Consider the following 12,635-nt stretch of genomic DNA (forward strand, 5'->3'; position numbering starts at 1 on the left):
TTGAAATATTGAAATATTTGTAAATAATCTTTAACTATAACACCGATACTTAGGAATTTAATTTGCACCACTACAATAACAAATAACAGAAATAATAGATTTTTAAAGTTTCATTCAGATTTTCGTGACATTTGCTGAATCCACTGCTATAAGACTGATTGTGTTCTTAACTCTTCAAGTTAAATTAGGGGGATTAGTGAAGAAAAGAAACAAGAGCAAATTCTAATGAACGGCTTAACGCGCAACTCAAAAATAAAATGATAAATTTTAGCAAACGCATCATATGTGCAGGTATGATTAAATGAAAAGAAAATTTCAAGAACACGAAGCTTAAGCCGGCAATAAACCATCAAAAGCAATGGATCTGGCTTAGTAGACAACATTCCATTAATGAATGGATAATTATTGATATCTGTATTATTTTTTTCTTAACTTCTAACTCTCTTCTTTTCGATGTGTAGTAGGTAGCACATACAGCCGGTATGTAGGAAGTACTTATGGACTTAAACGTAGTTACGCCCATGTATTAAATAGTATTAACTAGTTCTTGTTCTTGTAATATATATAGCATTGATATAGAGTATTTGGTATTTCGTACTTATAACCTTAATAGAAAATATTTATATATTCCTCTCGCATGACTTTTTAAAAGTATAAAAGAGGGACACAACACCTCAGACCTTATCAATCACAACTCAACGTGAGATAATTAAAGAGCTCCAAATCTGATACCGCTATTTACATTTTCATTAACAATAATTTGAATAGAAATTAAATAATGGCTGAAGTATTCGAATCTAAGTTTTCAATTCGTTCTATATTATCGGACACAAAGTCCTCTTTGGAGATAGAAAGTAAAACTACGACGGAAGAATGGGCCATAAGTTCATGTGATATTACTTCTTCAGATGAAACATTATCGGATGAATCTACATTCACTATTGAGAAACCAGCGTATACATACAGTTCACTGATTGTTATGGCCATACGTAGCAGTCCTGATAAACGTTTAACATTGGGCGGGATATGTGAGTGGATAGCTAATAACTTTCCGTACTATCAAAATAACAGAAACAAGTGGCAGAATTGCATTCGGCACAATCTAAGCTTGAATAAATATTTTGTGCGAATACCTCGAGCGTTAGATGATCCAGGACGCGGTCACTATTGGGCAATAGATCCATCAGCGGAAGACGTAACTATTGGGGAAACCACTGGCCGCTTACGTCGGAATAATAATTCAACGTTAAATGATTCAAGAGCAACTTTACATTGCGGTGGTGGTTACTCGTACGGACATCCTTATCACCAAAGCAACACAATACCGTTTAACTCTCATTACTCTCCAAATGCTGTGTATTTTCCGACTCCAGAAGAAGTTCGTTTTGTACAAGAAGCTGTACTACAAAAACAACAAGCTTTAAACAACTTTCACCCCCAGCTCCGAACTGAAGACCAAATTGCAGTACAATATCAATTTCAAGTTCAACAAACACTTTCTACTGAGTGCGGGTGCAATCTCCAACAATGTACTATGTATGGGGGACTTCCAATGTAATATAATTCAAGGAAATAATTTTTTAATTTATTTATTTCATAAAGAAACTGTTAATTTGTACATAGTAATAATATGATATAAGATATTTTGGTAATTGTAATTGTTCAATGTATATAAATTTCATAATATATTAATAGATGTGAATGCTTAAGCAAATTTCTTCTGTTTTTTATTTAAAAAATGATTAATATTTTATTTGCATAAGGTAATTGGGAAGATATTTCAAACATTTGAAAATTAAGTAGTAATGTAATATTATTGAATTATCCTAATACTCGTTCATAAACTAAGAAAACATATTTATTAGATTGTCAAACTGAGAAGTTCTGGACAAAGTTGAATGGACCGATGTAATTGGGGTATTGAGCTATGATATGAATCGAAAATTCAACAATGCGGATTATATATTTTATATATATTTCTCCATTGTGAATTTTTTTGGTATTAAAATTAAATTGAATTTATAAGTTTTGTAGATGATTTATTCATGAATTGAATTTTCCAACTTAAATAAACAGATATTATAAGAATTAAAACTTCATTTATGTGCTTTCACATTAGAAACTGGAGAAAATATGGTAGATATATTTATTTTTCATTAATTTATTTTCAGTCCAGCAGTAGATGCATCACACACACTCATAAATTATTTATTATTTATATAATATTTTTGAGTAAGTTTCTAGCTTTATATAATAACGAAAGATCGAAGATCTATTGTACAAAAAAAGTTTCCTAATGAAAATGATAACGAGATACAACCAGATATTTCATTAGCGGCATATACCATATCGAATAAATTTTTACTTCAGACCTAAAAAATAAATAATACAATTAATTTGAAAATATTTATTAAGTAAATAATAAATATTTTAAAAATATCAATTTTATGTTTTTTTTACGTGGAATTCTTGTTACAAATTACAAAATTTCCAATTCAAATAAATGGATTAATATTATGAATAGATAGTTAGTAAATAGATCAATTAAATAACAAAATAATAATTTGGTATACTACACTATTCTGTATTATACTGTACTACAATATATGTTATAGAAAATTTTTTGTGTCAGAGACTTTATGTGTTGAAACGAAGCAAAGTCCGTGTTTCAGTTTTGACTTGGTATTGTCGTCCATTGATATACATATTTCGATATCATAAAAGTGCTTATTACAATATATTATATGATTCGAAATATTTTTAGTAGGTGGGAAGTACCAAACAACAAGTGTGAATCTTAAGAAATGTCGTTGTGGATTCGTTGGACCTGGTCTCTAAAAACATGACAAGGTACAACATATAGAAAGAATTGTGCAAAAATATTATATATATCTTAGGTTGAAGTAATAATTTTTAAGTAAATTTTAGTAAAATACAAAATAAGTCTTGAGACTAGTTTGTTTTAGGCCATTTAAGTTTAATCTGTTCTAGTAATCTTTTTAATTGATGATAAATCAATAAAATTTAAAAATCTTTATATCTCTGTGTTTAGATAGTACATCAATATTTGTAAAATTTTGTTTTTGTAAAAACGGATTTAGAACATTTTATCCTTGAAATATTGAAATATTTGTAAATAATCTTTAACTATAACACCGATACTTAGGAATATAATTTGCACCACTACAATAACAAATAACAGAAATAATATAATAAATTTTTAAAGTTTCATTCAGATTTTCGTGACATTTGCTGAGTAATTGTATTCATAACTCTTTAAGTTGAATTAGGGGGTTAGTGAAGAAAAGAAACAGGAGCAAATTCTAATGAACGGCTTAACGCGCAACTCAAAAATAAAATGATAAATTTTAGCAAACGCATCATATGTGCAGGTATGATTAAATGAAAAGAAATTTTCAAGAACACGAAGCTTAAGCCGGCAATAAGCCGTCAAAAACAATGGATCTGGCTTAGTAGACAACATTACATTAATGAATGGATGATTATTGATATCTGTATTATTTTTTTCTTAACTTCTAACTCTCTTCTTTTCGATGTGTAGTAGGTAGCACATATAGTCGGTATGTAGGAAGTACTTATGGACTTAAACGTAGTTACGCCCATGTATTAAATAGTATTAACTAGTATTTGTTCTTGTAATATATATAGCATTGATATAGAGTATTTGGTATTTCGTACTTACAACCTTAATAGAAAATATTTATATATTCCTCTCGTATGACTTTTTAAAAGTATAAAAGAGGGACACAACACCCAGACTTTATCAATCACAACTCAACGTGAGATAAGTAAAGAGCTCCAAATCTGATACCGCTATTTACATTTTCATTAACAATAATTTGAATAGAAATTAAATAATGGCTGAAGTATTCGAATCTAACTTTTCAATTCGTTCTATATTATCGGACACAAAGTCCTCTTTGGAGATAGAGAGTAATACTTCGACGGAAGAATGGGCCATAAGTTCATGTGATATTACTTCTTCAGATGAAACATTATCGGATGAATCTACATTCACTAATGAGAAACCAGCGTATACATATAGTTCACTGATTGTTATGGCCATACGTAGCAGTCCTGATAAACGTTTAACATTGGGCGGGATATGTGAGTGGATAGCTAATAACTTTCCGTACTATCAAAATAACAGAAACAAGTGGCAGAATTGCATTCGGCACAATCTAAGCTTGAATAAATATTTTGTGCGAATACCTCGGGCGTTAGATGATCCAGGACGCGGTCACTATTGGGCAATACATCCATCAGCGGAAGACGTAACTATTGGGGAAATCACTGGCCGCTTACGTCGGAATAATAATTCAACGTTAAATGATTCAAGAGCAACTTTACATTGCGGTGGTGGTTACTCGTACGGACATCCTTATCACCAAAGCAACACAATACCGTATAACTCTCATTACTCTCCAAACGCTGTGTATTTTCCGACTCCAGAAGAAGTTCGTTTTGTACAAGAAGCTGTACTACAAAAACAACAAGCTTTAAACAACTTTCACCCCCAGCTCCCAACTGAAGACCGAATTGCAGTACAACATCAATTTCAAGTTCAACAAACACTTTCTGCTGAGTGTGGGTGCAATCTCCAACAATGGGAGACTTCCAATGTAATATAATTCAAGGAAATAATTTTTTAATTTATTTATTTCATAAAGAAACTGTTAATTTGTACATAGTAATAATATGATATAAGATATTTTGGTAATTGTAATTGTTCAATGTATATAAATTTCATAATATATTAATAGATGTGAATGCTTAAGCAAATTTCTTCTGTTTTTTATTTAAAAAATGATTAATATTTTATTTGCATAAGGTAATTGGGAAGAAAGGTCTCTAAAGATCGAAGATCTATTGTACAAAAAAAGTTTTCTAATGAAAATGATAACGAGATACAACCAGATATTTCATTAGCGGCATATACCATATCGAATAAATTTTTACTTCAGACCTAAAAAATAAATAATACAATTAATTTGAAAATATTTATTAAGTAAATAATAAATATTTTAAAAATATCAATTTTATGTTTTTTTACGTGGAATTCTTGTTACAAATTACAAAATTTCCAATACAAATAAATGGATTAATATTATGAATAGATAGTCAGTAAATAGATCAATTAAATAATAAAATAATAATTTACAATACTACACTATTCTGTATTATACTGCACTACAATATATGTTATAGAAAATTTTTTGTGTCAGAGACTTTATGTGTTGAAACGAAGCAAAGTCCGTGTTTCAGTTTTGACTTGGTGTTGTCGTCCATTGATATACATATTTCGATATCATAAAAGTGCTTATTACAATATATTATATGATTCGAAATATTTTTAGTAGGTGGGAAGTACCAAACAACAAGTGTGAATCTTAAGAAATGTCGTTGTGGATTCGTTGGACCTGGTCTCTAAAAACATGAGAAGGTACAATATATAGAAAGAATTGTGCAAAAATATTATATATATCTTAGGTTGAAGTAATAATTTTTAAGTAAATTTTAGTAAAATACAAAATAAGTCTTGAGACTAGTTTGTTTTAGGTGATTTAAGTTTAATCTGTTCTAGTAATCTTTTTAATTGATGATAAATCAATAAAATTTACAATCCTCTCTCTCTCCTCGCCTCTAGACTCGTTATATTCATGATTATTTGTGTATCAATTTTGTGCAGGAAAATATCTGGATTTATAGAGATATTATCCTATATTGAATAATATTTAATATCTTTAACTATAACACGTATTAGGAATTTATTTGCGACCACTACAATAACAAATACTCCAAAATATGATTTTAATAGTTTTCATTGATTTTCTGACATTGCGTGAATTCATGCTATTTAAGATGATTGTTATTCTTACTCTTCTAAGTTAATATTGGGGAATTAGGAAGAAAAGAATATAAGAGCATAATTTCTAATAGATACGGCTAAGCGTAACTAACAAGAGCAAATTCTAATGAACGGCTTAACGCGCAACTCAAAAATAAAATGATAAATTTTAGCAAACGCATCATAAGTGCAGGTATGATTAAACGAAAAGAAATTTTTCAAGAACATGAAACTTAAGCCGGCAATAAACCATCAAAAACAATGGATCTGGCTTAGTAGACAACATTCCATTAATGAATGGATGATTATTGATATCTGTATTATTTTTTTCTTAACTTCTAACTCTCTTCTTTTCGATGTGTAGTAGGTAGCACATATAGTCGGTATGTAGGAAGTACTTATGGACTTAAACGTAGTTACGCCCATGTATTAAATAGTATTAACTAGTTCTTGTTCTTGTAATATATATATAGCATTGATATAGAGTATTTGGTATTTCGTACTTACAACCTTAATAGAAAATATTTATATATTCCTCTCGCATGACTTTTTAAAAGTATAAAAGAGGGACACAACACCCAGACTTTATCAATCACAACTCAACGTGAGATAAGTAAAGAGCTCCAAATCTGATACGACTATTTACATTTTCATTAACAATAATTTGAATAGAAATTAAATAATGGCTGAAGTATTCGAATCTAACTTTTCAATTCGTTCTATATTATCGGACACAAAGTCCTCTTTGGAGATAGAGAGTAATACTTCGACGGAAGAATGGGCCATAAGTTCATGTGATATTACTTCTTCAGATGAAACATTATCGGATGAATCTACATTCACTAATGAGAAACCAGCGTATACATACAGTTCACTGATTGTTATGGCCATACGTAGCAGTCCTGATAAACGTTTAACATTGGGCGGGATATGTGAGTGGATAGCTAATAACTTTCCGTACTATCAAAATAACAGAAACAAGTGGCAGAATTGCATTCGGCACAATCTAAGCTTGAATAAATATTTTGTGCGAATACCTCGGGCGTTAGATGATCCAGGACGCGGTCACTATTGGGCAATAGATCCATCAGCGAAAGACGTAACTATTGGGGAAACCACTGGCCGCTTACGTCGGAATAATAATTCAACGTTAAATGATTCAAGAGCAACTTTACATTGCGGTGGTGGTTACTCGTACGGACATCCTTATCACCAAAGCAACACAATACCGTTTAACTCTCATTACTCTCATTACTCTCCAAACGCTGTGTATTTTCCGACTCCAGATGAAGTTCGTTTTGTACAAGAAGCTGTACTACAAAAACAACATCAATTTCAAGTTCAACAAACACTTTCTGCTGAGTGCGGGTGCAATCTCCAACAATATACTATGTATGGGGGACTTCCAATGTAATATAATTCAAGGAAATAATTTTTTAATTTATTTATTTCATAAAGAAACTGTTAATTTGTACATAGTAATAATATGATATAAGATATTTTGGTAATTGTAATTGTTCAATGTATATAAATTTCATAATATATTAATAGATGTGAATGCTTAAGCAAATTTTTTCTGTTTTTTATTTAAAAAATGATTAATATTTTATTTGCATAAGGTAATTGGGAAGGAAGGTCTCTAAAGATCGAAGATCTATTGTACAAAAAAAGTTTCCTAATGAAAATGATAACGAGATACAACCAGATATTTCATTAGCGGCATATACCATATCGAATAAATTTTTACTTCAGACCTAAAAAATAAATAATACAATTAATTTGAAAATATTTATTAAGTAAATAATAAATATTTTAAAAATATCAATTTTATGTTTTTTTTACGTGGAATTCTTGTTACAAATTACAAAATTTCCAATTCAAATAAATGGATTAATATTATGAATAGATAGTTAGTAAATAGATCAATTAAATAATAAAATAATAATTTACAATACTACACTATTCTGTATTATACTTTACTACAATATATGTTATAGAAAATTTTTTGTGTCAGAGACTTTATGTGTTGAAACGAAGCAAAGTCCGTGTTTCAGTTTTGACTTGGTATTGTCGTCCATTGATATACATATTTCGATATCATAAAAGTGCTTATTACAATATATTATATGATTCGAAATATTTTTAGTAGGTGGGAAGTACCAAACAACAAGTGTGAATCTTAAGAAATGTTGTTGTGGATTCGTTGGACCTGGTCTCTAAAAACATGAGAAGGTACAATATATAGAAAGAATTGTGCAAAAATATTATATATATCTTAGGTTGAAGTAATAATTTTTAAGTAAATTTTAGTAAAATACAAAATAAGTCTTGAGACTAGTTTGTTTTAGGCGATTTAAATTTAATCTGTTCTAGTAATCTTTTTAATTGATGATAAATCAATAAAATTTAAAAATCTTTATATCTCTGTGTTTAGATAGTATATCAATATTTGTAAAATTTTGTTTTTGTAAAAAACGGATTTAGAACATTTTATCCTTGAAATATTGAAATATTTGTAAATAATCTTTAACTATAACACCGATACCTAGGAATATAATTTGCACCACTACAATAACAAATAACAGAAATAATATACTAAATTTTTAAAGTTTCATTCAGATTTTCGTGACATTTGCTGAGTAATTGTATTCATAACTCTTTAAGTTGAATTAGGGGGTTAGTGAAGAAAAGAAACAAGAGCAAATTCTAATGAACGGCTTAACGCGCAACTCAAAAATAAAATGATAAATTTTAGCAAACGCATCATATGTGCAGGTATGATTAAATGAAAAGAAATTTTCAAGAACACGAAGCTTAAGCCGGCAATAAGCCGTCAAAAACAATGGATCTGGCTTAGTAGACAACATTACATTAATGAATGGATGATTATTGATATCTGTATTATTTTTTTCTTAACTTCTAACTCTCTTCTTTTCGATGTGTAGTAGGTAGCACATATAGCCGGTATGTAGGAAGTACTTATGGACTTAAACGTAGTTACGCCCATGTATTAAATAGTATTAACTAGTATTTGTTCTTGTAATATATATAGCATTGATATAGAGTATTTGGTATTTCGTACTTACAACCTTAATAGAAAATATTTATATATTCCTCTCGCATGACTTTTTAAAAGTATAAAAGAGGGACACAACACCCAGACTTTATCAATCACAACTCAACGTGAGATAAGTAAAGAGCTCCAAATCTGATACGACTATTTACATTTTCATTAACAATAATTTGAATAGAAATTAAATAATGGCTGAAGTATTCGAATCTAACTTTTCAATTCGTTCTATATTATCGGACACAAAGTCCTCTTTGGAGATAGAGAGTAATACTTCGACGGAAGAATGGGCCATAAGTTCATGTGATATTACTTCTTCAGATGAAACATTATCGGATGAATCTACATTCACTAATGAGAAACCAGCGTATACATACAGTTCACTGATTGTTATGGCCATACGTAGCAGTCCTGATAAACGTTTAACATTGGGCGGGATATGTGAGTGGATAGCTAATAACTTTCCTTACTATCAAAATAACAGAAACAAGTGGCAGAATTGCATTCGGCACAATCTAAGCTTGAATAAATATTTTGTGCGAATACCTCGGGCGTTAGATGATCCAGGACGCGGTCACTATTGGGCAATAGATCCATCAGCGGAAGACGTAACAATTGGGGAAACCACTGGCCGCTTACGTCGGAATAATAATTCAACGTTAAATGATTCAAGAGCAATTTTACATTGCGGTGGTGGTTACTCGTACGGACATCCTTATCACCAAAGCAACACAATACCGTTTAACTCTCATTACTCTCATTACTCTCCAAACGCTGTGTATTTTCCGACTCCAGATGAAGTTCGTTTTGTACAAGAAGCTGTACTACAAAACCAACATCAATTTCAAGTTCAATAAACACTTTCTGCTGAGTGTGGGTGCAATCTGCAACAATGTACTATGTATGGGGGACTTCCAATGTAATATAATTCAAGGAAATAATTTTTTAATTTATTTATTTCATAAAGAAACTGTTAATTTGTACATAGTAATAATATGATATAAGATATTTTGGTAATTGTAATTGTTTAATGTATATAAATTTCATAATATATTAATAGATGTGAATGCTTAAGCAAATTTTTTCTGTTTTTTATTTAAAAAATGATTAATATTTTATTTGCATAAGGTAATTGGGAAGGAAGGTCTCTAAAGATCGAAGATCTATTGTACAAAAAAAGTTTCCTAATGAAAATGATAACGAGATACAACCAGATATTTCATTAGCGGCATATACCATATCGAATAAATTTTTACTTCAGACCTAAAAAATAAATAATACAATTAATTTGAAAATATTTATTAAGTAAATAATAAATATTTTAAAAATATCAATTTTATGTTTTTTTTACGTGGAATTCTTGTTACAAATTACAAAATTTCCAATTCAAATAAATGGATTAATATTATGAATAGATAGTTAGTAAATAGATCAATTAAATAACAAAATAATAATTTGGTATACTACACTATTCTGTATTATACTGCACTACAATATATGTTATAGAAAATTTTTTGTGTCAGAGACTTTATATGTTGAAACGAAGCAAAGTCCGTGTTTCAGTTTTGACTTGGTATTGTCGTCCATTGATATACATATTTCGATATCATAAAAGTGCTTATTACAATATATTATATGATTCGAAATATTTTTAGTAGGTGGGAAGAACCAAACAACAAGAGTGAATCTTAAGAAATGTCGTTGTGGATTCGTTGGACCTGGTCTCTAAAAACATGAGAAGGTACAACATATAGAAAGAATTGTGCAAAAATATTATATATATCTTAGGTTGAAGTAATAATTTTTAAGTAAATATTAGTAAGATACAAAATAAGTCTTGAGACTAGTTTGTTTTAGGCGATTTAAGTTTAATCTGTTCTAGTAATCTTTTTAATTGATGATAAATCAATAAAATTTAAAAATCTTTATATCTCTGTGTTTAGATAGTACATCAATATTTGTAAAATTTTGTTTTTGTAAAAACGGATTTAGAACATTTTATCCTTGAAATATTGAAATATTTGTAAATAATCTTTAACTATAACACCGATACTTAGGAATATAATTTGCACCACTACAATAACAAATAACAGAAATAATATAATAAATTTTTAAAGTTTCATTCAGATTTTCGTGACATTTGCTGAGTAATTGTATTCATAACTCTTTAAGTTGAATTAGGGGGTTAGTGAAGAAAAGAAACAAGAGCAAATTCTAATGAACGGCTTAACGCGCAACTCAAAAATAAAATGATAAATTTTAGCAAACGCATCATATGTGCAGGTATGATTAAACGAAAAGAAATTTTTCAAGAACATGAAACTTAAGCCGGCAATAAACCATCAAAAACAATGGATCTGGCTTAGTAGACAACATTCCATTAATGAATGGATGATTATTGATATCTGTATTACTTTTTTCTTAACTTCTAACTCTCTTCTTTTCGATGTGTAGTAGGTAGCACATATAGTCGGTATGTAGGAAGTACTTATGGACTTAAACGTAGTTACGCCCATGTATTAAATAGTATTAACTAGTTCTTGTTCTTGTAATATATATATAGCATTGATATAGAGTATTTGGTATTTCGTACTTACAACCTTAATAGAAAATATTTATATATTCCTCTCGCATGACTTTTTAAAAGTATAAAAGAGGGACACAACACCCAGACTTTATCAATCACAACTCAACGTGAGATAAGTAAAGAGCTCGAAATCTGATACGACTATTTACATTTTCATTAACAATAATTTGAATAGAAATTAAATAATGGCTGAAGTATTCGAATCTAACTTTTCAATTCGTTCTATATTATCGGACACAAAGTCCTCTTTGGAGATAGAGAGTAATACTTCGACGGAAGAATGGGCCATAAGTTCATGTGATATTACTTCTTCAGATGAAACATTATCGGATGAATCTACATTCACTAATGAGAAACCAGCGTATACATATAGTTCACTGATTGTTATGGCCATAGGTAGCAGTCCTGATAAACGTTTAACATTGGGCGGGATATGTGAGTGGATAGCTAATAACTTTCCGTACTATCAAAATAACAGAAACAAGTGGCAGAATTGCATTCGGCACAATCTAAGCTTGAATAAATATTTTGTGCGAATACCTCGGGCGTTAGATGATCCAGGACGCGGTCACTATTGGGCAATAGATCCATCAGCGGAAGACGTAACTATTGGGGAAACCACTGGTCGCTTACGTCGGAATAATAATTCAACGTTAAATGATTCAAGAGCAATTTTACATTGCGGTGGTGGTTACTCGTACGGACATCCTTATCACCAAAGCAACACAATACCGTATAACTCTCATTACTCTTCAAATGCTGTGTATTTTCCGACTCCAGAAGAAGTTCCTTTTGTACAAGAAGCTGTACTACAAAACAACATCAATTTCAAGTTCAACAAACACTTTCTGCTGAGTGCGGGTGCAATCTCCAACAATATACTATGTATGGGGGACTTCCAATGTAATATAATTCAAGGAAAAAATTTTTTAATTTATTTATTTCATAAAGAAACTGTTAATTTGTACATAGTAATAATATGATATAAGATATTTTGGTAATTGTAATTGTCCAATGTAGGTATATAAATTTCATAATATATTAATAGATGTGAATGCTTAAGCAAATTTCTTCTGTTTTTTATTTAAAAAATGATTAATATTTTATTT

General features: G+C 29.7%; 5 protein-coding genes across 5 annotated transcripts; all 5 read left to right on the top strand.

The window, feature by feature from the left end:
• Window positions 1-778: 778 nt before the first annotated feature.
• LOC119663395 (fork head domain transcription factor slp1-like) lies at window positions 779-1,558 on the top strand. The gene has a single exon (XM_038072999.1). The coding sequence runs from the start codon at window positions 779-781 to the stop codon at window positions 1,556-1,558; it is 780 nt and encodes a 259-aa protein (XP_037928927.1).
• Window positions 1,559-3,878: 2,320 nt separating this feature from the next.
• LOC119663391 (fork head domain transcription factor slp1-like) lies at window positions 3,879-4,652 on the top strand. The gene has a single exon (XM_038072995.1). The coding sequence runs from the start codon at window positions 3,879-3,881 to the stop codon at window positions 4,650-4,652; it is 774 nt and encodes a 257-aa protein (XP_037928923.1).
• A 1,899-nt stretch (window positions 4,653-6,551) lies between these two features.
• On the top strand, window positions 6,552-7,283 carry LOC119663392 (fork head domain transcription factor slp1-like). The gene has a single exon (XM_038072996.1). It carries the CDS (start codon window positions 6,552-6,554, stop codon window positions 7,281-7,283), a length of 732 nt encoding a protein of 243 aa, XP_037928924.1.
• A 1,847-nt stretch (window positions 7,284-9,130) lies between these two features.
• LOC119663393 (fork head domain transcription factor slp1-like) lies at window positions 9,131-9,796 on the top strand. Its single transcript, XM_038072997.1, has one exon. It carries the CDS (start codon window positions 9,131-9,133, stop codon window positions 9,794-9,796), a length of 666 nt encoding a protein of 221 aa, XP_037928925.1.
• A 1,915-nt stretch (window positions 9,797-11,711) lies between these two features.
• Window positions 11,712-12,332, top strand: LOC119663394 (fork head domain transcription factor slp1-like; the record flags this gene model as incomplete). Its single annotated transcript, XM_038072998.1, has 1 exon — window positions 11,712-12,332. A coding segment is annotated over exon 1 (621 nt), but the record flags the coding sequence as incomplete, so codon positions are not given.
• Between the last annotated feature and the right edge of the window lie 303 nt (window positions 12,333-12,635).

Source organism: Teleopsis dalmanni, unplaced genomic scaffold (genome assembly GCF_002237135.1).
Source record: "Teleopsis dalmanni isolate 2A unplaced genomic scaffold, ASM223713v2 unscaffolded_contig_0362, whole genome shotgun sequence".
Taxonomy (NCBI): domain Eukaryota; kingdom Metazoa; phylum Arthropoda; class Insecta; order Diptera; family Diopsidae; genus Teleopsis; species Teleopsis dalmanni.